At 39.4% G+C, this 26463-nt stretch overlaps 2 protein-coding genes across 2 annotated transcripts; both read left to right on the forward strand.

Moving 5' to 3' along the window:
* The first annotated feature begins 710 nt into the window (after positions 1-710).
* tonsl (tonsoku-like, DNA repair protein) lies at positions 711-18445 on the forward strand. The gene is made up of 28 exons (XM_086094452.1): positions 711-972; positions 1087-1182; positions 1632-1774; positions 1868-2048; positions 2142-2271; positions 2546-2717; positions 2819-2933; positions 4497-4648; positions 4748-4900; positions 4978-5103; positions 7033-7231; positions 7314-7369; positions 7447-7536; positions 8413-8485; positions 8573-8736; positions 10027-10150; positions 10231-10469; positions 10538-11000; positions 11070-11272; positions 11622-11728; positions 12890-13046; positions 13116-13194; positions 13326-13633; positions 15242-15413; positions 15487-15662; positions 15804-15877; positions 17928-18061; positions 18151-18445. Exons 1-28 carry the CDS (start codon positions 948-950, stop codon positions 18348-18350), a joined length of 4311 nt encoding a protein of 1436 aa, XP_085950578.1. The 5' UTR covers positions 711-947; the 3' UTR covers positions 18351-18445.
* A 1084-nt stretch (positions 18446-19529) lies between these two features.
* On the forward strand, positions 19530-24492 carry LOC147162918 (actin, alpha cardiac muscle). The gene is made up of 9 exons (XM_086094491.1): positions 19530-19592; positions 21196-21346; positions 21439-21567; positions 21736-21846; positions 22628-22712; positions 22978-23139; positions 23212-23403; positions 23998-24179; positions 24258-24492. Exons 2-9 carry the CDS (start codon positions 21218-21220, stop codon positions 24399-24401), a joined length of 1134 nt encoding a protein of 377 aa, XP_085950617.1. The 5' UTR covers positions 19530-19592; positions 21196-21217; the 3' UTR covers positions 24402-24492.
* Positions 24493-26463: the final 1971 nt, after the last annotated feature.

The raw sequence follows: 26463 nt of genomic DNA on the forward strand, positions 1-26463 counted from the left end.
GTGACCCTTTCGCGCTACAGATTTTGTGTACTTTAACTAATTGGTCAAACGAGGGCGCTAATTGTGCCCTTCACCGTTTAGCTAGACAACCTAAGCCAACCATTAAGACACATTTTCTCTGTACTTTCACTCGAAATAAATACAACTGTTCGTTTTAAATTATTAACAACAGGCGTCGGCTACGGCTAACAGTGGCGTTTTGTTGAGAGGTGACATTCCAATCAACATTTTACTGCTGGCGTTCTTACAAAACGTTACAATATTAACAGTAAGCACGTCACTTAGTGCAAATTGACGTGGGAGATGACTCTTATCCCTATTTGAGGGTCATGAAACATAACAAAACAACAGATAATAAAAATAATAGTTTTATTATTTCCATAGTAAAGCGTAAGTTGTCATGTGTTCCCCAGGTAGCCAATCAAAGCTTGCAAAAAGGCGTGTTAATAAATTATCTCACGATTTTGACTTACAGGCATGTTCTACAACTAGGGTTCAACGCTAATAAAGTCAACACACTGAATGCTTCTAATCACAGAGCTTTAATAATCAAAATTAACTAGGTATTTCAAATATTGTTTGCACACTTCGTACGAGCATGTTTATAGAAGTTTGACCTGACAGTCTAGATCTGGGGAAAATAAAGCCAAAGGATTGTGATTGGTTGGTGGCGCGCTGGCGGGGCTTTGTAAATTTCCTTAGCAGAACGGCAACTCGTACTCGTACTCGTATAAAATGGTGTTTCTGTTTCTTATCATCAATAATACTTCACGATCGGCCACGTAAATTCCCTGTAACGATGTGTTTTATTGAAAAATACGCGTAAAAGTGTTTGCCAAGGCAGTCAGTGTTTTTCGCAAAAGATTCAGCTGAGCGCGCTCCACCAAGACCACTCTCAGTCATTTACTCGCAAGTTAGCAACTGGCTAGCATCGTTTCAACTTCACGATGAGCTTTTCACGGGACAAAAAGCGTAAGTATTCTCTTGATTGATCTGCTGGTTTGCAGTCTCACCTCGCCGCGGTTATTTACGCCCGTGATTGATACGTCCTTGATGTTGTCGTTGGCGCCGATTGTTGTTTTGCAGTGCTGCTGAAAGCGAAACGCAAAGCCCAAAACAGCAACAACATAAGAGAAGAGGTCAACATCTGCAATCAGCTTGGAGAGCTGCTATCAAGAAACGGCAAGCGCTTTTTTTTCTTTCGATTTCTGCTTTATTCTTTATTTTTACTTCAAGGATACAGGAGACAATAACTGCTGAAAAATCATTTCTCAGTTGAATTGTCTAATTTATATATATATATATATATATATATATATATATATATATAATATATATATTATATATATATATATATATATAATATATATATAATATATATATTCACTTTAATTACTCAATTATTTATTTTGAATAACACATTTATATTTGAAACTTACATATTATTTACTAATTATTTCAGTTGGCATGTAAATAATAATGACCTGTGTATACATTTTCATGTCTGACATTTCCCATTATACTATATGTGTCATAACACTGATAGAGCCATGTCACACACTGGCACATGCACAAATGTTAAAAAAAAATAATACAGTATACATTTTAGTCGATTTGGTTCTTTCGTCCAGGTGACCATCAAGCTGCCATTGAGGAGCACCAGCAGGCGTTGTCGCTATCTGAGGTGTTAAATGACGTAATTGAACGAGCTGTGGCAAATCGTAAAATAGGAGAGTGCTACGCAGAGCTTGGGAATATTGAGACGGCACTCAAAGTGAGTTAATCTTCAGCACATGTAAATATTTATTTGCAAACATAAGCTCTTTACTGTATATAAATATGTTGTGTGCTTCTTTATCTTGTCTAGCATCAGCACTGTCACCTGGACTTGGCTCGCTCTGTCAGAAATCACATTGAGGAGCAGCGGGCGCTCGCCACGATAGGTCGGACTTACCTCTTCTGCTTCGAATCCGACCAATCGAGGAAAAGTCTCTTACAAGCGGAAGATGCTTTCAGGAAGAGCCTTACCATTGTAGATGACCTTCAAGGTGTCAACCTGCTGCTGCTCTCTGCCCCTTTTATGTATGAATATAATAATGACTTCAATTAATCTGTATCTGCCCTTGTGTGTCTTTTTTAAGGGACGATACCAGAGCGAGAGATTCACGAAATGAAGGCTGGAGTTTTCCTCAATCTCGGTTTGGTTTGTGACCATCTGGGAGAGCCCGAGCGCTGCAGCGAGTTCATCCGACGCAGTGTCTTCATTGCAGAGTAAGAGCTGCCTCAATGCGACTCTTCTCTTAATTTTGTTGTACTGCTTCTTTTCTTTTATTACGTTGACTGTCCTGAAAGGTGCCTATCAATACAATTATTATTCAAATTAAATGGGTGGTTATGATGACACTTTCGTAGGAACTGAATTCACTACGCAATCTCTCCATCTCGTCTTGACCGGATTTTTTTTGTCCTTTCAACTATGACCTTGTGGCCTCTTTGCTTTCTTTTGCTTGCTGTTAACTCTTTTCACCTTTGCTCTTAAAAAAAGGAAGCGTGGGCTGCAGGAGGATCTCTATCGGGCCAAATACCACCTGGGCAACATCTTCTTCCGTAACGGTCAGCACTCCAACTCCTTACGCTTCTTGGAACAGGCCAAAGAATGCGCTCGAAAGATGAAGGACAAGTTCAGCGAAAGCGAGTGCTTCCACTTGATCGGCAAGGTGACAACTTGCTCTTGAAAAGGGATTATTTATTTATTTAAAAAAAAAGATGGAGGCTAAATGAAACCATTGAAATTTTTTTTTTTTTTTGACACGTTCAGGTCCAGCTTTCTTTGGGTGATTTTGCAGCCGCAAGACGATCCCTTAAAAAAGCTCTGCTGTTGGGTTCCCAGCAGCAACAGGACAAGCAGGCAGTGACGAAAATGTTTAAATATGGTAAAGGAGTTGACTTGCTTTTTTTTTCAGGCTACTCTAAATTCAATTTATTTAGACCACGTGTAGACTAGTGGGGTTACATAGAACATTTTTATTGTAAAGAAAATGTTTATGGTGACTTCCCCTTGAAGATGTTGAATGACACCCAAGTTTTAGTTTACGGTAAAACTAAACACACAACAAAAATAATTAGACAAATTGCATATTTAAACACGTTACTCAATTTTAGAGACTTTACCATCTTATTGCTAGCTTTCAATGGAAACACCTCTTGAAAAGCTAGTGAGAATTAGCATTAGAAGTCCCGAGGGAGATTTGACAACAAATACTCACACACAAACACTGTATGAACACATACACACAGGTAATATGAGAATATTCAAGGCATGGGCATATATATTCTCCCTCATCTGTGAAAACCGAATTATAGTCCTATAGTGACTTTCGTCTACTCTTTTAATCTGTACAAGTGTGTATCTTCATGCATGCACTGCACCACGCTGCCCCTAAGAGGCCAAGGTGCCAACAGCAGGTATTAGTTTAGTTTTTGTTTTTTATTTAAAAAAAAATAAAAAATTTAAACGTTCTTTTGTTTTTTTATTGTCTAAAAGATTATTATTTTACTCTCTTTTTTTTCTTCTTTTTTTTTTGTACCAAGTCATTTTTTGGTTGTTCTTTAACTTCTTTTTAAAGTTGAGTCCCACAACCATCACATTGCAAGTCCCACTCTCTACCGATTTCAGCCACTCCAAATCAACTGCCTTCACTTCCTTAGTTGCACACCTTTGGGACTGGTGTTATAATACTGTTTCCTTAAATCCTTGGTTTTCCACAACACTACAGTCGAAGGTACTGTCACATGAACACGGCCGGAAATTCTGTTACTTTCTTTGCGTGGGCAGATCTTGGCAACAGTTTGTTGGCAATGGATTTGTTGATTTGTGTCTACTTTGAGCTAACAGGTTTAGCCATGTGTGGCAAACTACATGTTGGTGTGTTTTGCGCAGGTTTGTCGTATTACTTCAGTACTTGCAAAAGAAACATTGTCCATTTCTTGTGTTGTGGAGTTGCACAGGAATCCAAAATGACCCCAAATGTAAAATTTAAAACTTGAAGGCGTGGGCTCCATGCTGCCATTTGCTTTGGTTACCAATTTGTTTTTGTTTGGCACAGCGCAGCCATTTCCAGGCAATATAAAAAAAAATTGCACGCAAAGCGCCCCCAACTGGCCAGTAAGGGAATTGATTCAGAGGAATTTCTGAATAAGGATTCAATTGAGGCTGGGAATATTGCGATACAATGACGAATCAATATTTTTACTCTCTCCTAATTTAATGATGTTGTGTAGCATAACACAGTTGAGACTGAATTAACCGGTTACAGTCAAATATTGAACATTTATTGCCTCAATTGACTGAAGAAATCAACTACTATTTCTATTCTCTCACTTGTTAGAATGCCGTAAAAGACATCTTTCCTACCCCCATCTATTGAACTGTATTTGCCCTTCCATCTATTGTTCTCCTAATGTCAAATGTGTTTTTCCAAAAATCAATTCCACAGCCGACCGGGGCTGTAAGCTTGAAGAGGAGTTGGGGGAGTATCAGGCCAGAAAGCTGAACTCCCGCGAGGCCATTGGGCTGGCAGAACAACTCGGAGATCTCTCGGCCAAGGTCGGCTGCTTCCACAAAGCCTTGGATGCATATCAAGCTCAGGTGATTTTTATTTTTTATGCGGGTTTCAGTTAATTACATTTGAAATTGTAATCTACGAATGCACTTTTTAAACGAATGCCGCTTATCCATCCGGATTAGCTTACAGGAGCCGAGGCGTTGGGGAAGCCCGCACGCGAGCTGGCGGTCATCCACGTGTCTCTGGCCGCCACCTTCAGTGACCTGCGGCGGCACAGTGAGGCCGTGCAGCACTACAAGCAGGAGCTGGCGTTACGGCAGGGCAGCCCGGCCGAGGTAATCCGATTTGCGATTGATGGGGGGGTGGGTTGACGTGTCGTTCGCACGTCAACTCTGATCTGTGTGCGTGTCAGGAATGTAGCACTTGGCTGAACATCGCAGCGGCCCAGGAGGAGAGCGGCGGTGCCCGCGAGGATCTGGACATTAGCTACAGTGCGGCACTTCACCGCGCACAGATGTGTGGGCAGGCCAGGCTACAGGTGAGGACGCCGCTGAATCTCGGAATGTTCGTAAAACTCTTTTATTTGCTCAACATTCCACTCTCTCAATCGGTTTTTCACAATCAGTTATTACGCCTTAGAACCAAAATGAGTCCAGTCACAGGAAAATACATCTCACCCACCCACAGGCTAACTGCAGTTTAGGATCTGTGTTGCCATGGTAGCAGACAGCTGTTAAATCAGGATCATACGCCTTTGCGGATTTTCTTTGGCAACATTTACTGTTCTTTCTTCACACCCATCGTACTAACAGATGCTTCGAATATTTTGGTGACTGAGTTTAGTTACGGCCTGGGCTGAATAGAGCCCTAGTGGTTAGCATGCCTCACAGTTGACAGGTTCCGGGTTCAAATCCCCTGCGTGGAGTTTGGATGTTCTCCCCATGCTTGTGTGGATTTCTGCAGGTATTCTGGCCTCCTCCCGCATTCCTAAAACATGAAGGTTAAGTTAGCAGAAGACTCTAAATTATCCATAGTTGTGTGAAATCATCGGTTGCCACCGTGCTCGTATTTTGGAAGTGCTGACCTGGCTGCCTACCAGGAAGTGAAAACTGAGATTTTGCCGCTGGTTAGAAGTTAGAACAGACCTTGACAAGATGCATCTTTCACTGTTGCAAAAGAAAGCCCTGACTTTGCTCGTTTCTGGAAGGAGGGGGACGACACAAGCCGCAGGGAAAAACTATTCGCTCGGCGGATCTTGGATAGTTTGTTAGAGCTCATCTCCAATTGGAGGCGCTTGTCTGACGCACCGTCGCTGCCCTCGAATAGACATTTTCCAATTCGATTAGGGTTGGGGGGAAAAAGTTGACAAAGTCCGATTAGTCGACTTTAAAAGTAGGTTGACTAAAAATGTCAGCCGGAAACCATGTATGAGTCACCGTCCCTCTTTCTACACTGACGTTGCAATGGAGAGGAAATTATTGAGCTCACTATTTTTACATGTGTAATTTAGATATAATGATGACTGACGGAATGCTTGTAGCACTTCAGTGTGTAGCACAGAGCACTTTCACTTTTACTGGAAAATAGTTGGAATAATTTTAACTGCAGCATTTTTTGTATGTTTTTATGTTTGTCGGTGTAATGCCTGTCTTTTAATACTGCTTGTATGCCATTGAATTTCCCCTCGGGGACAAATAAAGTGTTTTTGAATTTGAATTAGAATATATGTGAACGAAATGATGTAATTAGTGTTTGTTTACCTTAAATATAATCGCTAGCACGTTCATACTAGTCACGATTGCTAACTGTTTAGCATAGGCTCATTTTGTTGGCGTTTAATAATGCGCATGCCCAGAAGATAATAAATAATTAAAATTTATAGCCACTCATTTCAACTCGTGTAGATATAATGATGTATGTGTGAACTAAACGGAGGTTAGTGATGGTTTACATTAAATGGTAATAGCTGTTGGGCTAATGCTAATCGCGATTGCTAACCATTTAGCGCAGGCTAATTTTGTGTTTAATAAATATAATAAATATGTACAGAAGATAATAAATAATGGGTAGTATATCCATTCACTTTGAACCTTTTAATGGGGGAAAAAATATATAGTTTTATTATTTGATGGCATTATCACTAGGATAATCAATTTTAAAAAGATCTCATAGTGACAGCCCTAAGTTCGAGACGCCTTGCCATCACACCAGAAGCCCTCTTGGTTTGCAATGCTCCATTCCTTCGCCACATAGACAATGAATGGGTTTGACAATGGCACGCTGCGCCCTGCTAAATGCAGTGTGAAAAGGACTTTATAAACATATTTTTAAATGAATACCTCTCTGACGGGCATCAATGAATCAGTTAATTGTTTTATACCGCTCCCGCATTGTGCACGTGGACCTAATGTTGTGGTCAGTGAGTGTGCATTTTTCAGTCGTCAGCTCAGGTTTTCCTCCCCTACAGAAGAACGTTTTGAAGCTATGGTTGGCAACCCAGAAGCGAAAGGGCTCGTCAGATGCCAACGACACTGAAGCTACACTGCAGGAGCTGTGTGCCGCCAATGGCTGGAGTCCAGATGGCAGTGATGGAGAGGAGGAAGTAGAGGAAGAGATGGACAACAGTGAACCGCTGGATGACAGTGATGTCGTCCTCTCAGACTCAGGTTGGCCTGTTCAGTTTTGTTTCTCACTCACGCTACGGATCTGCTCTCGAGTTGGTCTCTCAATGCCTTGTATCGTTTCTAGAGGATGACCTGGAGGGATATGACAAGATAGTGTCCGGGAGGAGGAAAGCAGGACGGGTGAGGGGGAGGGAGAAAGATTATTTCTCTGGCGCAAGTTCAGTGTTAATTTTCTGCTGCACTGCTTCTTTCTGCAGTGGAACAAGAGGAATGAAAAGGGTGAGACGTCCCTCCACAGGGCTTGCATAGAAGGCAACTTGAAGCAAGTCCAGTGTCTGTTAGAACAGGTGGGTTAAAGGTAGATGTAAGCACGTAAAACATGTCATTTCCATTAACTCATTCACTGCCATTGACGGCTATAGACGTCAAAAATTCATTTGAACTATTTCTAATTTCGCCTTTTTTTCTTCACTTTTGTTAACAAGAGTGAAAACCTAGAATTTTTAAGAATAATTTTAATTTAATAATTTTTTAATAATGTTTTCTTTTCTTTTTTAATTAGGGGAATCCGGCGATTATTATTATTTTTTAATTGTAATTAATCACATGACTTCACTAGTTAACTCGAGATTAATCACAAATTTGATATCTGTTCTAAATGTACAATACATTTTTTCTAGGTTTTCATACTCTTGTTAACAAAAGTGGGGATTTTTTTTTTAAACTAATAGAAATAGTTCAAATAAAAAAAAATTCGTCTATAGCCGTCAATGGCAGTGTACGAGTTAATGCAGTTAATATCATTGTCTTAGTTACAGTAGCAAAGAAAAAAAAAAGGAATTTCCTTGTACAGTGTATGGACCAGACTAACAGGCGTTTATAAGGGGCAGGCAAGTTGATACAAAAATGTATAATAAAAAAAAAAATGTTTATTTTTTATTTTTATGTCCTTATAAATTGGCCAAGTGAGTTTACAATACATTTGAGATAATATAAAATCAAATCTTTTTACTTGAGGATGGGAAAAAGAAAGTCTCTCTTTGCTATATTGGCCCAATTAGATTATTCTTTGCAGTTTTTCCATAAACACATATTACTAAATCATTAATAAAAAATTTAAAAAATATATTTGAGGTGCACGTTCATTTGTGGCATTGGTTTATGTTTTTCTTTGCTATATTGGAGGTCACTAATTACAAAAGCTTATATGCTTCTGCTGTCAGGGCCATCCAGTGAATCCCAAAGACTACTGTGGCTGGTCTCCTCTGCACGAGGCCAGCAACTACGGTCACTACGGTAACCGATTTACACTCATTCAACTGCTGCACTCAATATGTTTCTTTGAAAGAATTCCGTCTCACCCAGTCCTTCATTTTCATCCAGACATTGTGGCCATGCTGCTGGACCGAGGCGCCAACATAAACGACCCGGGTGGCGACTTGTGTAAAGGCGTGACTCCTCTCCACGACGCCCTCACCTGCGGCAACTTTCCGGTGGCCAGACTCTTGGTGGAACGAGGGGCCTCCGTCAACCTCCGCGATGCTAAGGTATGCGCGTGTTCTCGTGTGGTAACGATACATCGAAAATCGATTTAACATCGATGTAAACTGCTTAAAATATGCATTGATGTCAAAAATAAAATTAGCGATTTGCAACGCCGTATTAATTGTTATGCCAGTTTTTTCTAATTGTTTCAAGTCTGACCCTTTTTTGGGGACGGACACGTTTTGCGGATATGCAGTATTGTTCCTGGGTCTTTGTAAATGTCAGTAAAAACTTGGTTAGAGCTTTTTAAGTAATTAATTTAATGTTTTAAGTTTTGTAGGGGCTCCTCGTTTACTTAATGAGGCAATTTATGTGTTGATCTTCTGTGGCCTCTATCAGATGAATTACACTCATGGTGAAATACTTATTAGTCCAGTAGAGCGACCCATTGTTACATTTGTTGAACAGACGTCTTTGTGAAGGAAGTAAAAATCAATCAACATAGCTTCTGGAGCTTCTTTCTTCATGCTACATTATCTGTCTCGCTGCACAAAGCTGAGAATGTGTTGCAAGGGTAGAATATTAACCTTAATCACAAAACGATATTGCAAATTGTATGTATAGATATAGAAAGAGTAAATGAGATTAAATTCCTGGGCGTAATTGTTGATAATAAAATCTGCTATGTTCACTATTAATAATTACTATAATAACCTTTGTTTTTAATAATCAAGATATATTAGCTGTATACTAGCAGTTTTTTTTTGTTTATTATGCATACCTGCTATTTATTTAGGACCTGATAAGTTTATGCTTCTTCCTACTCCTTTTCGAACATGTACGTGTAAATGTACAGATATAACATTTGTGATTAATTGTGAGTTAACTAGTGAAGTAATGCGATTAATTACAATTAAAAAAGGTATCACCTGACGCACCTAATTTTGAATAATCTTTTATTAAAAAAAAAAAAAAAAGAAATTAAAAAAAGAAAGAAAAGATTGTTAAAAATTAGGGGCGATTAAAATTTGTCATTGTAATTAATCGCAGGACTTCACTAGTTAACTCACGATTTTATATCTGTTCTAAATATACAATAAAAAAAATCTAGGTTTTCATACTCTTGTTAACAAAAGTGGAAAAAAAACGTTAAACTAATAAAAATAGTTAAAATGAATTTTTGACATATATAGGCGTCAATGACAGTGAATGAGTTAATAATGAATGTGTGAAGCTCGAGTTGAGTAAATAAGCCACATCTTAAAAATGGTTGCTTTCATTTATTTATTTATCATCATTGTGTTTCATTCTCATTTTGTCTTTTCTTTTTTTTCTTTTTTCTTTTTTGTCAGGGTGAGACTGCATTGGGAGAACTCCATCAGTGGCAGAGGAGGCACAAAAATGAGCTGGACCAAGAGACCTTACAGGAGTGTGCAGCTACAGAGCGACTGCTAAAGAAGGCGCTCGCAGGAGGAGGTCATTTATTTAAAATGTTCACTCGAATCCGCACCGAAAACATTCTCTCAACTCAGGTCTAATATCCCTGCCCTCCACAGCGCCCCCCGCAACTCCCCCTCCCAACCCTTTTGCCGCCCTGCAGGACAGCCAGCTGTTCGATGCCGAAAACTCTGAACCGCTTTCGCCCTCTGGAGGGCGCTGTGTCTCCAGCCAAGACTGGCCCACAAGCCGCGATCGGCCAGAGGCGAACGCTTACCCTCGCTCCAAGAAGCGGCAGCTCGGCAATTCCTCAAAGCGGCTCCGAGCCAGGGGGACAGAGGCCTCTCTTCTTTATGGGGTTAGTCATTTTATTGTCTAAAGCCAAATGTTGGCAATTCTTTAAATAAACATTTGTTTTGTTTTCAGACGAAGACCAGCTCTTCCGACGATAGTGACTCCGACGGCCCGGTTAGTCCCCTACGCCCGGTCCGCCAAAGACGCTCAGTCCCAGCAGCTCACTGTCAAAAAGATCCACCTCCGAACAAAGAGGCGGGTTCAGTTACCAACCCGGGCAGGGAAAGCGGGCAGGATCCACCCGCTCCCTTCGTCTTCGCACAGGACGAGTACCAAACCGCCATCCGAGGGTTGGGCAGCGCTACAACCCTCCTGCAAGGCCGCTCGGCACAACCTCACTTCCCCATCATGGCCGGCCTTTCATCCAGCAGCAAACCAGCTCTGATTCCCGAGGAGGAATATCTGGTTGACGACTGGCTGGAGGAGGATTTGTTGGAAAGTCGGCCCAAAAAGAAAAGGTTTCGAGTTGAGCAGAATGGAGTAAGAGAGGACAATTCAATTGCCAGAGCGCCGAACCTTCAGATGTCCTACAGGAGTGAGAACTGAGCGAAGATTTAATCTCGTCGTCGTGTCCACGGTTTCTGCAATATTTGTATGCTTTCAGGTGCTACACTTCCGCCATCTAGCACCAGGGGGCCCTCTGCGAAAAGGAACGGCTCAGTGAAGCCTCATCAAGTGAAAATGACTCAGATGCCTGGCATGGTCCGTTTGGGCAGACGAGAAGTCAACAGGTCACATAGCCCCACCCTCGCAGATGACGACACGAGGCCAGACACGCCCCCGTCACCTCATCCGGGACACGTGCAGGTCGGGGAACAATAATGCATTGTTATATTGTAGGCTACATACTGAGACAAATGTTCTTTATTTGCCTTTTAAAATTGATAATAAAATAGAATAAAAGTACACTGGCACATCTGGTGAATTGGTAATGGGTACTTGTTTAAATAGGAAATGTGGTTTTCCTTAGATTTTAGTTGTACCAATTATCCATCCGTGTAAGGAAACTAAAATATGATTAATCAATGATTCTGTGAACCCCAATTAATGAATACATTATTATTCAATTACATACATTGCATTGGATTGTACAACTCTAACCTAATAAGACATTTTAAAGGATTTTAAATATAATTTTTATTTTGTGTCTTTTCAGCCCGCCACACAGAGGCTGGTTGCCTCCAATCCTTTATCACTGCCTCCGCCAATAAGAATGAGGGTCAGAGTTCAGGACGACATCTTCCTCATTCCAGTTCCGCAAAGGTTTGATAACACCGCTGAAATATTAGGGATGTCCGATACCACTTTTTTCAGACTGATACCAGTACGTGTATCACTGATATTGATACACATAGATTTTGATCCATGAAATTTCTATTAAACCAATGACAGATCATTTTAAAGAAAATTATGTATGTATTTATTTGTGTTTTATTTTATTTATTTTACTGAATTTAGTATTCAAATAAAAGCGCAAATTACTCTAGAGTTTTAGTCTCTGTTCAAAAATGTATTTAGTGCAAATTGGTACAGCTTCAACTGTTGCGTAACACTAAGAAGTTAGCAATGAGTGAGTATAACGCTGTATAAAATACACGAGCAAGTAAAAGCTCGATGTTGCCTGTAGTGCGTTCAGCAGGAAAAATCGAACATATGAATGCACTGAATGATAACATTATATTTTTCTCAGTTGATGAAAGCAGGTAAAGGTTTAAAATAAAGGCATAAAATACTGTAAAGGAGAAAGTCATCGTACCACCCAATAGGGGTGTGCCAAAAAAATCGATTCTCATAAGAATCACAATTCTCATTTAGTATGAGTCACACTCGTTTTTAAATGTCCCAAAATTGATTTTATTTAAATTATTTTATACTGTCTTGCCTTTGTCTGTGTGTGCCTTTATTTGGAGCGCTGTTCATGTTGTACCCTGTTTGGCCACTGAGGGGCAGTGTGGTTCCACGCGGTCTAATACATTGTTAAGTTGTAGCCACATTAGAGAGTATAAGGAAAAAGTCACGATCAAGTTATTCTAATAAAAGTTGTTTTTTTTCCAGCGTTGCGCTTTTGAGTGATATAAGTGCCGCGAGTAGCGCGCTAATTAGCATTAGCGAGTCAGACATGAGTAGATCATTACAATTCCTTGCACATCTATAGATTGAAGCAAAAATCATTGTCGATCAAATCATTTGGAATCAAAAATCGTTCTTAATCGTAAATCGATTCTGAATCGAATCGCAGGCCCAAGAATCTGAATCGAATCTTGAGACATTCAAAGAATACCACCCAAGTTGAATTAGCATATAAACGAATAATGTTTGTAAATGCACACTAGTAGTGTACTCACTAAGTAGGGTATTAAAATAAACCTGGAAGAAGAAAAAATCAGTTGAGTTTGCCCGATGTTAACCTGTCGTCTACTGCAGCGAAGCGGAATCTTGCACGGTCTCGTGGCTCTGCGAGCAGGCGGCGCAGCGTTACTACCAGAAGTGTGGCTTGCTGCCACGCCTGTCGCTGCAGAAAGAGGGCGCTCTGCTGTCGCCGCACGACCTTCTGTTGACCGTCCTGCACACCAACGAGGAGGTGTGAAGCGCATTAACGTCTTTTTGTCCTAACAACGTGATTGATGACTGACCAAGACTGATGTCGCAGGTGTTGGCTGAGGTGTCGTCTTGGGACCTCCCCCCTCTGCAGGAGCGCTACAAGAAGGCGTGCAGCAGCCTGGCAGTTGGTGAGAAACACAGACATGCAAATATCCTTATTCACACATATTGTGCAAAATTGACTTTTAAATTCCTTATATACAAAAAGTTGGGTCAAAATAGTTTGACGGAAAACACAATGCTGTGTGTGTCCATGCAGAGGAAAACAGCCGCGTCAGCCGGCTGTGCGAGGTTCAGGACGGGAGCTCCTCCGTGCTGGTGTGCGGGTTCGGCTTGGCCGCGCCCTCCCTCGCCGCCCTCCTCCGCGCCCTCAAACTGCAGGCCAGCCTCACCGAGCTGCGCATGTCGGGCAACCGCCTCGATGACAGCCTCCTCGCCGAGCTGGTCGCCGCCGCCGCCACCATGCCTCGACTCTGTGTGCTGGACATTTCGGCCAATCAGGTCACAGGAGAGGGGCTTGACAAGGCGGCGAAAACTTTAGAGGGGCTTAGACATCCGGTGTTTCCAGTAAGTTGCGTTTTTGTAATATTTTCCCATAAAATTGATGTCTGCTACTAAAAATCAGTATCTGTATTGGCCTTGTAAAAAAAAAAACATATCAGTCTATCGCTAGGATTTTTGCTGTTTGAAGACTAACACGACATCAGCTACGGGACGTTGAGCGACGTCCACCAGGAGTCCATAACATTCTGAGCTGTCAACTGTAGTACTGATACAGGACCATTAGAACTCCTACGACCTAAATCACTTAAATTTAGTTTGTTTTGACAAATTATTATTATTATTTTTGACCACTTGCATAGCTTAACTCATTCTCTGCCATTGACGCCTAGAGACGTCAAAAATTCATTTGAACTATTTCTATTAGTTTAAATTTTTTGCCCCACTTTTGTTAACAAGAGTATGAAAACCTAGAATTTAGAACGGATATATCATATTTGCGATTCATTATGAAAAAAATTACGCCCCTAATTTTTAATAATCTTTTCTTTTTTTGTTAAAAAAGAAAAGAAAATATTATTAAAAATTAGGGGCGTCAGGCGATTAATTTTTTAAAATCATAATTAATCGCATGACTTCACTAATTAACTCTTGATTAATCCCAAATGTTATATCTGTTCTAAATGTACAATAAAAAATGTCTAGGTTTTCATACTCTTATTAACAAAAGTGGGGAAAAAAATTTAAACTAATAGAAATAGTTCAAATGAATTTTTGACGTCTATAGCCGTCAATGGCAGTGAATGAGTTAATATGTATCCCTACCAAGGTTTTAATAGTCTTAGATTTTTCATTATGGTTAGTATTTATGTCACTTTGCCTTTTAATATTACATTTCAGTTAATTATTTTTTAGCGCAAATTTGTTTGGTTTTATTTTTTCGGAAAGGCTTAGTTTTAGTATTTGTTTTTTTACAAATATATGGAGTATTTGTCAGTTGCAAGATAAAAAAAAAAGAAGTCTTATCGCTAAATATTTTCCTTCTTATGGATGTACAGATTACCGAAATAAATGCATTTAAAATGAAACCCAATAGCTCATGTATGATATTAATTGACAAGGACAGAAATAAAGGACATTTTCGCTGTAATTATTGTTCGTGTTAGGAGCGAGTACCGATACCAGGTATCAGTATCTGTGCTACATGTCTGACAGATGCGCATTATGTTGCAATTTCTGTAAGTATAGAGAAAAAAAAAGTGCAATTTTAGGATTTTTAAAAATATTTTTGGGGAAATTCAAATGTTATGTATCAAAAGCGGTAGTGGTATCGGTGCTTATAGTATCAGTGCCTGGAAAAAAAGTGGGATTTTATAAACGTTGGAGGTACTTTCGATTAGTTTTTCTTTTTTTTAACCGCATGTTCGTTTTTATTTCATTTCGTTAAAAGAAATGTTTCTTAAATTAAATTTTTACGTATTTTGTTAATTTTTGCTAACTATAATAACCTCGACTAGCGACTTCAATTCAGGCTATGAAGGGAATCATATTGAAAGTGTTTTCCATATGGCTTGCCAAACATAATACATAGATTACAAAAGCGGCGACGTTGGAAACTTTTGACTCCTATTCCCGCATATGTGTTCAATCATTGTCCTTTATTTTCCCTGCTAGTGTCTGAAGGAGTTGAACCTGAGCCTGAACCCGCTGGGTGACGGTATATCCGAGTCTCTGTCCGCACTCCTGTCCTCCTGCCCGCTCCTGGCTGAGCTGTCTCTGCGCGGCTGCGGCCTGACATCTCGCTTCCTGCAGCAGCATCGCTTGCTGCTCGCCGGCGCCATGACAGGTGGCGACATTTTCCCTTTGAAACTGATGCAAGCCCGCCTCCACACTAAATGAGAATATGGTTTGTCCGCCAGGCACGGGCCACCTGAAGTCAGTGTGCCTTTCCCACAATGCATTGGGCTCCACTGGATTCGAGCTACTGCTGAAGACGCTGCCTCTACACACGCTCACGCACTTAGACCTGTCGGCCGTGCGCAGGGGCACCACTGATTACCCGGCGTTGGAGCACCTTACCAACCTCCTGTCGCAGGTACATGCACTTAAAATGAAGTCAATTGATCAATGCAGTTGCTGGTTCACTTCGATTTGCTGTTTAAACTGTTCGCGGAAGATTTACATGATTAAATGTACGTATTAATGTTGTGAAGTAAAAAATAATTTGTCTTCTTAGGACAACTGTTCACTCACCCACCTCAATCTGGCAGCTAATGGTCTAACCGACAGCAGCGCAACGACCGTGGCCAGGTTTGGTGATAACACGTGCTTCTGATCACACAGCGACTCTAATGAGCATACACGGCATAGAAAATGGATGGATAGATGGAATACTGCAATATTTGTAAATTGTGTTACTAGCTATCCTACAAAAACAGCCATCCATTTCCATATCCAATTTCTGGACTATAAGGCGCACCTGACTATAAGCCGTGCTCGCTAAATTTCGGGAATACTCAAGTTTGTTACACATATAAGCCGCGCCCGACTTTAAGCCGCAGGTGTTTTAATGTTACCTTTCTTTTCCATAATGAGGGCGCAAATTGTCTCGCTCTTGTCCTGTCTCTCCTACTGTATTTAGGCTCACTTGGTTTGTTTTGCACTTGCGCTTCCTTTATAGTGCGCCCCCTTGTGATCTGATGGATATGCAGCACCTTTGTATTAGCCGCAGGGTCGAATGCAAGGGGGAAAAGTAGAGGCTTATAGTCCAGAAATTACTGTGGTGCTTATCCTCACCTAGGGTCACAAAATGGCGGGCTATACCCTGAACTAGTCGTCAGTCAATTTCAGGCCACTCAAATATCACATTTCTTAAAAAATGAAAAATGTTGTGATAATATTGAGCTCTTTTTTTCCACTCACAGTCGTCATATTTAGTGATACAGATGTACTAAAGACCTTCTTCTTTTTTATTTTTTAAAATGTCTTAAACAAGACATGCATTTTTTCCCACCATTTAAAATAGCTTCCAAGTGTCTCTATAAAAGTTCTATGATATTCTCCGAAAAAAAAGCAACACACTAAACACTTACATTTTATAAAGTGGCTTTATTTATTTCCATTCACTTTTATTGTGTAGTTTTTCATTTAAATACATAAAATAAAACAATTGTTGTGGTTTTTTGGAGGCTGGAATGGATTAATGGCATTTCAGTTTATTTCAATGGGGAAAATGTTTTGATATACAAGTAAACTGAGTTACAATCTTCGTCATGGAATCAATTAAATTCGTAAGTCAATGTAGCACTCACTGTATTTTTATATAAGTCAATTTTTTATAATGCTTCCCCTTTAACTCATTCACTGCCATTGACGGCTATAGACGTCAAAAATCTATTTTAACTATTTCTATTAGTTTAACATTTTTTTCCACTTTTAAAAGAGTATAAAAACCTAGAAACAAATGTTTATTGTACATTTTAATTAATTGTGAGTTAACTAGTGAAGTCATTTTAATTGCCTGACACCCCTAATTTTTAATAATCTTTATATATATATATATATATATATATATATATATATATATATATATATATATATATATATATATATATATATATATATATATATATAATAGTAATCATTTGGAGCCATTTTTTTAATGTAAAACTGTCCAAATCCTCTGATTTCAGCATATCAACTGTGACTGATTTCTGTAGTCCTTCATTTAAGAAAAGAAAAGATTATTAATAAATTAGGCGCGTCAGGCGATTAAAAGTTTTTAATCGAATGACTTCACTAGTTAACGCACAATTAATCACAAATTGTATATCTGTTCTAAATGTAAAATGAAAAAAATCTAGGTTTTCATACTCTTGTTAACAAAAGTGGAAACAAATGTTAAACTAATAGAAATAGTTCAAATGGATTTTTGACGTCTATGGCCGTCAATGGCAGTAAATGAGTTAGTCTAAAATTTGATTTCCTTCAGCATGAAGATATCGTGTGAGAGTAACTAAAGATGAATGCACTTCTACAGTATGTATTTTTCCTGTAAATCGTTTTTAGGTGTCTTCCTATATGTCCCAACCAAGTCAATCTGGACCGGTTAGGATCCCCCAAAAATCGATATGAAAAATAAAAATAAATGATTAAATTGAATAATGATTTATAAAAATAAACACAAACATAAAAAATGCCATAATAAAAAAAATGTTATACATAAAAAATACCTTATGTCCCCTCTAAAATTTCCTTCAGTCTGAAGATATTGTGACGGTGTGAGAATCACTAAATTATGCACTCCTACAAAATGTCTTTTTTCTCTAAATGATCTTGTTGTCATCCTTCTATTTTTTAGGTGTCTCCCTATATGTCCCAACCTGGTGAATCTGGACCTGTCAGGAAACCCGTCCATCACCTCAGTAGGATTCCACAGCATCCTTGACGCCCTCCGAGAAGCGCATCGCCCGCTCGCTCTTCTAAACCTTCAAGGTACATTCTTGTGATTTTCCCAAATTTGGAAGAAAAAAAAAATACATCAGAAGATGTCCAGTATTTACATTTGAATTCCATTTCTTCAGGTTGCCAGGTGTCGGGGCCGTTGGCCAGCGAGGATCTGGACGCTTTGTCAGAGCTGGTCCGAGACCTGCGTCTTTGCTCTCAGGGCCTCAACAAGCTGGACCGGCAGGCTTTAAAGCAGAGCTGGACCAGTCGTCAGCCTCGCGGCTATTTTGTAGACCGAAAAGCAGCGTGCTTCCTCTCTACTGCGGCCTCTTCGTGATGTCAGTGAAATGTGCTTGCAGACTCAAGCCAGTGACAATTGAAATATGCAGCGACATTTTAATTCCCATTTACATGTTCTTTAAATTATTTTTTGTTGTTGTATTTTTATATATAAGTGTTTGTATTTGTTAAAAAAAAAAAAAAAAGGAAAACTATTAAAGTTTTTTTTCTGACTGATACCAGTACTCTTCTTGAGTAGTCAACTGATGTACCAATACCACGAGTACATTTTGTTTTCTAAATCTGTCCTTATAAATATAGGAGATGCTCACTTACTGCTACAATAAGCTTCTGTATGTGTTTAGAAAAGAATTGTGGCGGCGTCACAACCAAACAATGCTACCACATATCTCCACACTATTCCTTATGCATGCTTTAGTAGTACAGTAACGGCTAACCTGATCAATTCCATCCTTGATGCTATATTTCTGCGCTGGAGGAATGTTTAGGGTCACTCCCCGAGGCAAGAAATTTACCTCATAAGGTTCACCATACATCAAAGAAAATAATCAGTTCCGTGGGCGGCACAAATATGGAGCTCATCTTGGCAACCGGCGACTAATGACTCTGCTGCCGAGCACAACCCTAGAAGGAGAAGGCTGGGCCAATCAGGGCGCAGCACCGAAACTCTTGACAGCCACTCACGCGCCGTCTGAGCAACACTCGGCTTTACCATCAGCTGTTTGCGCACATGGCTGAGGCTCAGCCGCGCATACCAGCCCGCGTGGTTCACACACATGTGCAATGTTTTCATCTCCTTAACGAGACAACCGGCGTCGGCGCTGCCTTGACTGGGTCATCAGAGGGAGTCGCAACTGTGAAGTGTGGGTCAAAATAACACGAAGCACGGATCTTCTGTATTCATGTCATGGGGATGTCATTTTCATATATAAATATGTATCCAAACTCATTTATTCATACATTTAAATACCAGATAGAGATCCAGTTGTATCTTATCTTATCTTTTTTTTCTCCTCGCATTTCTCATAACTGTTGCACAAGCTCTATCCGTGATCATCATTTTGTTGTGAAGCAGTCATATCCCTATTTGCCAGACACTCTCTTCAGTATGGCTTGTAGATTTCTTTTCTAGCGGCACTTATTTGGACTTGTGTGAACTTTTAGACACGCCCCCCACCCCTCCCGGCCCCAGAGTGAGCCGGCGTCTTATTTAAGGGGCTCGTCCCTGCACCGGTCCTTGTCCCAGTGGAAGCATCCGGCGTTTACAAGTGCACCTTTGGTGAGTATGCCTCATCGAGATTTTCAATACAGAAGTCTGGCTATTGTGTTAAGTTCACTAATTGAACATTTTTTTATCACTAAAGATAATGCTTGATTTTTAGGTATCGGAAAGAAATAATTGATTGCTATAGTAAAATTAACAACATTTCCTCATGATGCACTCTGGAGTTGAGATCATATTTTGTATGTCTTCATTACAAGGTGCCCAATTTCATAGCGTGATGTTAAAAGAGTTTGCCAGCCTATAAACAATGTTAATTGGCAGCTGGGGTGATGCATGAAAACAAAAGTGTCAAAGTATGGCAACAGCTGGATGGCGGCAGATCTGAAATAGCAAGAGAGGATAAGTGTCACTTGTGTTTCCCTGTTAGCTACTGTGAGGGGGCCGGGCCTAAAATAGACCACACGTTCTCTCTCTCTCTCACTCTCTCTATTATGACCCTTTTTGGTGCTACCTCAGCAGCTTCTAGGAACAATTGTGGAGATATGGTATCAGTCGTTCTGCATCAGGGGTGGGCTCATGGGTCACATTTGGAATTCAAAACTGACAGATGATGGGCGAGGCCATACAGGCATGAGATTGAAGAATTGTACTGATACTAGAAAATGTTTAGTAGTAAAAACAATTCATTGTCATTTTTATTGTATTTGTATTTAAACTTTAATTAACCATTCTTAAGTTGCTTTCTTGATTTAGTCTATGTCAGGGGTATCAAACATGGCCCGTGGGCCACAACTGGCCTGTTAGGGGGTCCAATGTGACCCTTGAGGACAGAACACAAACTGCATTTTTTTTCAAAAAAATTAACTGTTGTTGCTAATTTAGTCCACTGGAGGGCGCACTTACAACCATTTAAATAACATTCGGTAATGTGGCTGTTTTTCAGTAGGCTATTTGATGCCCCCCCCCCCCCCCAAAAAAAATCACTAATTTTTGTTGATCAATTTACAATTAAATAATAATAAATGTGAATATTTTCAGAATGAACATGTAATTATTTGCAAAATAAATACATTAATAATAATAATAATTTGACTGTTCTTACTTATAGCTTTTTAGGCCATGGACATACTGGTCCGGCCCACTTGAGATCAAATTTGGGTGATAAAGGCCCCTGAATTAAAACAAGTTTGACAGTTGACTTTCTTTTAAAATCCCAAGAAAATCAGAACAGACAAAAAAAAAAAAAAAATTGTATGCTTTATGCCAACATATTTAATATACAGAACAGGTATCGTGTAAGTTTAAAAAACAACAACAACAACTGTAATTATTATTTTTTTTTTTTATCAGCCACAACAAAACTGAAGGGTTCATAAGTCAAAATGCATTATACAATATTATTACAGGACTCTTGATCATGTAAATGCTTGGCAGGTTACACTGAAGAACGGAGAGGGTTATACTTTACCCACACCTGCTTTACAACAAGGTCCAGATCAAAAGACTGGAAAATACAAGGGGCATGTCTAATTATCACCCTAAATATAAAAATGAGTGTCAGTCACACTAAAGGTTTTGGATATCGCTGGGAGGCTATCATAAAGTCCTTTCATGCCATACGTCCATTGAGTGTCTGTTTCTTCTCCAAACACGTCAGACCACCCCAGCGAAGCCTAATCATGTGTGACGACGACGAGACTACCGCCCTTGTGTGCGACAACGGCTCTGGCTTGGTCAAGGCTGGATTTGCCGGAGATGACGCTCCCCGTGCTGTCTTCCCTTCCATTGTTGGAAGGCCCCGCCACCAGGTTTGCTTGACGTTACCAGCTTGACTATCGCCTTTAAAAAAAATAATAATAATTGTATATCAAAATAAGATGGACATTGATTTCGTCCGCAGGGTGTGATGGTGGGTATGGGTCAGAAGGACAGCTACGTAGGTGATGAGGCTCAGAGCAAGAGAGGTATCCTTACCCTCAAGTACCCCATCGAGCATGGCATCATCACCAACTGGGATGATATGGAGAAGGTGTGTATTGACATTGATGCTCATTAACAGCATTCATGGCAGCTGACCTTCCAGATTCCGGACAGTTCACAGCTGACCACAATTTGCAAAGCTATTTTTAACAAAACTCGGAGGACGGGGTTGTTGTTGTTTCAGTCCTGAGAGCAGCTGTTGTCTTTTGTCAATCAGATCTGGCACCACACCTTCTACAATGAGCTGCGTGTGGCCCCTGAGGAGCACCCCACCCTGCTCACTGAGGCCCCCCTGAACCCCAAGGCCAACAGGGAAAAGATGACACAGGTAGTAAAGCGATTCGGTGATTGAAACTCACCAGACACATGCATTGGCGGTTTATTAAAAAAAAAAAAAACTTACCAGTGATCAGACACTGATTTGCTAAGAATTAAAATAAGAAAAATATCACACAAAAAAATTAAACTCATTCACTGCCATTGACGGTTATAAACGTCAAAAAATCATTTGAACTATTTCTATTAGTTTAACATATTTCTTTCTACTTTTGTTAACAAGGGTATGAAAATCTAGATTTTTTTTATTGTACATTTAGAACAGATTAAAAAAATGTTGATTAATTGTGAGTTAACTAGTGAAGTCATGCGATTAATTACGATTTAAAAAATGTAATCGCCTGACGCCCCTAATATTTAATAATCATCTCGTCAGGAGATTACAATTTTTAATTGTAATGAATCGCATGACTGACAAATGTTATATCTGTTCTAAATGTACAATAAAAAAAAAACATTTCTAGGTTTTCATACTCTTGTTAACAAAAGTAGGAAAAAAACTTTAAACTAATAGAAATAGTTCAAATGAATTTTTGACGTTTATAGCCGTCAATGGCAGTGAATGAGTTAAACGTGTACCACACACGTTTCTTAATATACCAAATATTCTATATTTTGTTTAAAAATGTAATTACACTGTTGAATGCAGGAAAGAGCAGCATAAATGGACCCAAATAAAAATCTGCGTTCGAGTGAATCCGCAATAAGTAAACCGCGAAGTAGTGAGCGACCACTGTACACCCTTTAAAATTCTGCCGCCTTTTGTTTTGCAGATCATGTTTGAGACCTTCAATGTCCCCGCCATGTATGTGGCCATCCAGGCTGTTCTGTCCCTGTACGCCTCCGGTCGTACCACCGGTTAGTACAACGAGATAGTTCCAGTACTTTACGTTATCCTTTTATTAAGTGCGGTCAAATGAGACAAGTCCAGTACTAAAAATGGTGCCACGCGCCAGAAACGTAAACACTTAGGGTGTCAAAATGTGTGTCGGCATTCCTCCTTGACTGTAAATAAGAGGTGTTAGTCCGACTCCAACAAGCTTGATATCAGCACTATTAAATCATTTCTGATGTAAAGCAGACTTTAATTTGGCAGTTAATCAAATTTGACATCTTTTTTTAGGTATTGTGCTGGACTCTGGTGATGGTGTGACCCACAACGTCCCCATCTACGAGGGATATGCTCTGCCGCATGCTATCATGCGTTTGGATCTGGCCGGTCGTGACCTCACTGACTACCTGATGAAGATCCTGACTGAGCGCGGTTACTCCTTCGTCACAACCGGTAAGTCACAAATCGCACGTTGATCGGTTTTAACGACGCGCAGTTCCCTAACTTGAACACTGCGTGGCGTAGCTGAGCGTGAGATCGTGCGTGACATCAAGGAGAAGTTGTGCTACGTGGCTCTTGACTTTGAGAATGAGATGGCCACCGCCGCCTCGTCCTCCTCCTTGGAAAAGAGCTACGAGCTGCCCGACGGTCAAGTCATCACCATCGGTAACGAGCGTTTCCGTTGCCCCGAGACCCTGTTCCAGCCCTCTTTCATTGGTGAGTTCCTTTCGTTTAGTTTTTTTATTCTCTTTTTTTGTGCGGTCTTAACTCATTCACTGCCATTGACGGCTATTGACGTCAAAAATTCATTTGAACTATTTCTATTAGTTTAACATTTTTTTCCACTTTTTTAACAAGAGTAAGAAAACCTAGTAATGTTTTTTTTTATTGTACATTTAGAACAGATATAACATTTATGATTATCGTGAGTCGTGCGATTAATTACAATAAGAAATGTTAATCGCCTGACGCGATTAAAAAAAAGAAAAGAAAAGATTATTAAAAATTAGGAGCGTCGGACCCCTGGTTGCCCGCCATTCATTCCTATGGGGGATTTCCGTAATCGCCTGATGCTCGTGATCGTAATTAATTGCATGACTTCCCAAGTTAACTCACGATTAATCACACATTTTATATCGGTTCTAAATGTACAATAAAAAAAAATCTAGGTTTTCATACTCTTGTTGACAAAAAATGGAAAAAAAAATTAACTAATAGAAATAGTTCAAATGAATATTTGACGTCTATAACCGTCAATGGCAGCGAATGAGTTAATAGAGTAACTAATATGTTGTGCTTGTCATCTATCAGGTATGGAGTCCGCTGGCATCCATGAGACCGCCTACAACAGCATCATGAAATGTGACATTGACATCCGTAAGGACCTGTATGCCAACAATGTGCTGTCCGGTGGTACCACCATGTACCCTGGCATTGCTGACCGTATGCAGAAGGAGATTACAGCTCTGGCCCCGAGCACCATGAAGATTAAGGTAAAAATAATGTTTCATGTAATTTGTCACTTCATTGTGCAACGCTGACACTAAACGTCATGTTTTTCCCTATCATAGATCATCGCCCCACCTGAGAGGAAATACTCCGTCTGGATCGGTGGCTCCATCCTGGCTTCCCTGTCCACCTTCCAGCAGATGTGGATCAGCAAGCAGGAATATGATGAGGCAGGCCCCTCCATTGTCCACAGGAAATGTTTCTAAATACACAACCAACCTCATTCTTCTTGGATTTGTCCGTTGTCTCCTGTATATATATGTTCTGTTGTAATAAAACGAAGCCCTTGTGAGAGTAGCTTCCCTGTTTGGCGTCTTGCTTTCACTGACTTGTGAAAGGTTGATTGTGGTGAAAATTAATGAGTTATAAAAAAGGTATTGCCAAGTCAATCAAGGAACCTCCTCGGACTAAGCTCAAATAATTAAGGATCAGCATTTTAAAACATGTCATAACCCATGGGCGGAGCTACAGCGTATTATCCAAGAAGTCATTGTTTATCATACGATCCACAGTCAGAGGTTTCATGATATAAAATGCACACATTTTCCAACCTTGGCCAACAGACTCATAATTCAAGCAGAAATAATAATAATAATAATTGTTATTATTATTACGGTCTCCTGCCACATTCCAAAGACATGCACGGCAGGTTCATTGGGCGCGCTGTATTGTCCATAAGTGTGGTTGTGAATGTGGATGGTTGTTCGTCTCTGTGTGCCCTGCGATTGGCTGAACTGAACCCTGAACTGGTTGCCAGCCAATCCAGGGATAATAATAAGTATTATAATTATTTTATTTATTTTATTTATTTTATTTATTTTATTTATTTTATTTATTTTATTTATAGTAATAATTATTATTATTTATTTATTTATTTATTTATTTATTTATTTTTAATGTATATGTATTTATTTATTTTTATTTTTTTTCTTATTATTTTTATTTATTTTTTAAAATTATTTTTATTATAAATTTTATTTATAGGCACCTTTCTGGACACTCAAAGTTAAAAACATATAATGTTAAGAACAACATAAGATAAAATAAAATATGAAAATAAGAAAAGACAATACAGTGTGAGTAGACTTGTTCTAAACAGATGAGTCTTGAGAATGGATTTGAAATATGTTAGTGAGTCTATGTTACGGAGTTCAGCGGGGAGAGTGTTCAAGAGCTGGGGAATAAATATAAGTAAAAATCAACATTTAGAATAGTGGAGAATTCTAGGGGGAGCTAACCCAAACCATTTTCTTGCCATGAATATGTTTTGTGCAGCCACATATTAGTCTAAACAAAGTATTCAGATTAATATTGCGTATGTGGAATATGAGTTAAGCAGCAACTGTACATTAAGACACATCAACACTTCGCAAAAACTACATCCGAAGACTAAATAAATGAATTAAATGCAAAATCTACATAAAATACCCTTACGGTATACAAACTGTGTACAAAGGGATGTATTGACCTCTAGCGGTGCTTTGTATTTACTGCAGCCACAGGAGTAATAAAACAACTGTAACCTCACGTCTCCTGCTACAGCTGTACTTTGTTTTATCCTAGCGAATTCCCACTTGATGTCATCATCTGGCAGTTTAGAATTTTTTTTACACCACATTGCTTATGCTTCTTATTGAAAGGTGACCCAGTCAATCACTAGTCAAAGAGCTCAAGGAGTGGAACCAAGTTGACTAAAGTTTACAAATACGGACTCTGTTAGTAAGCAAATTTTTAATAATCGACACAATTTTACCTGCGACGTGTGAGTGTGACTTTTATTTACGTGGAACCGGAAAAAAATTTGTATTACTGTTGTTTTTTTCTTTTTCTATAAATACCAGCTAACATTAGCCACGTGACTGTATTTCAAGTTAGCCACTTGCTAACTTGTCATCATAGCGCTAAGGTAGTTGGGATTGTTGTTTGCATATTTTTGAAAGAAAAGGGTCGAATGAGGTTCTCAGAAAGAAGTGCAATTTTGAAGTGGCTGTGCAGCATCTCCGAACAGGTTATGTCATTAAGAATAAAAACTGGAACAAAAAACAGTTACAAGCCAATAACAGCAAACTCGACAAGCTGGACCAATATGGTGAAAAGTTAAATACATTTCTAGGTCATAAATAATACACATTATTAAATTGATTTACAATAGATGTTTTATTGATATTGTACTGGATGGACATAGTCACATCTGCAGGTGTACTTAACGTTGTGGCCGGTGACATTATCATTTGAACATTTTTACAATGTTGACATCATTATTGAAAT

This window comes from Leptonotus elevatus, chromosome 14, assembly GCF_054856555.1.
Source record: "Leptonotus elevatus isolate MCC_2025b chromosome 14, RoL_Lele_1.0, whole genome shotgun sequence".
Taxonomy (NCBI): domain Eukaryota; kingdom Metazoa; phylum Chordata; class Actinopteri; order Syngnathiformes; family Syngnathidae; genus Leptonotus; species Leptonotus elevatus.

Bases quoted from the DNA above. Each gene is read 5' to 3' on its own strand.
- tonsl (XM_086094452.1), top strand. From the start codon at position 948: ATGAGCTTTTCACGGGACAAAAAGC. The intron at 1,775-1,867 runs GTGAGTTAATCT...TATCTTGTCTAG, and splicing joins ATATTGAGACGGCACTCAAA to CATCAGCACTGTCACCTGGA. The intron at 13,195-13,325 runs GTGAGAAACACA...GTGTCCATGCAG, and splicing joins GTGCAGCAGCCTGGCAGTTG to AGGAAAACAGCCGCGTCAGC.
- LOC147162918 (XM_086094491.1), top strand. From the start codon at position 21,218: ATGTGTGACGACGACGAGACTACCGCCCTTGTGTGCGACAACGGCTCT. The intron at 23,140-23,211 runs GTAAGTCACAAA...TGCGTGGCGTAG, and splicing joins TTACTCCTTCGTCACAACCG to CTGAGCGTGAGATCGTGCGT. The intron at 24,180-24,257 runs GTAAAAATAATG...TCCCTATCATAG, and splicing joins CGAGCACCATGAAGATTAAG to ATCATCGCCCCACCTGAGAG.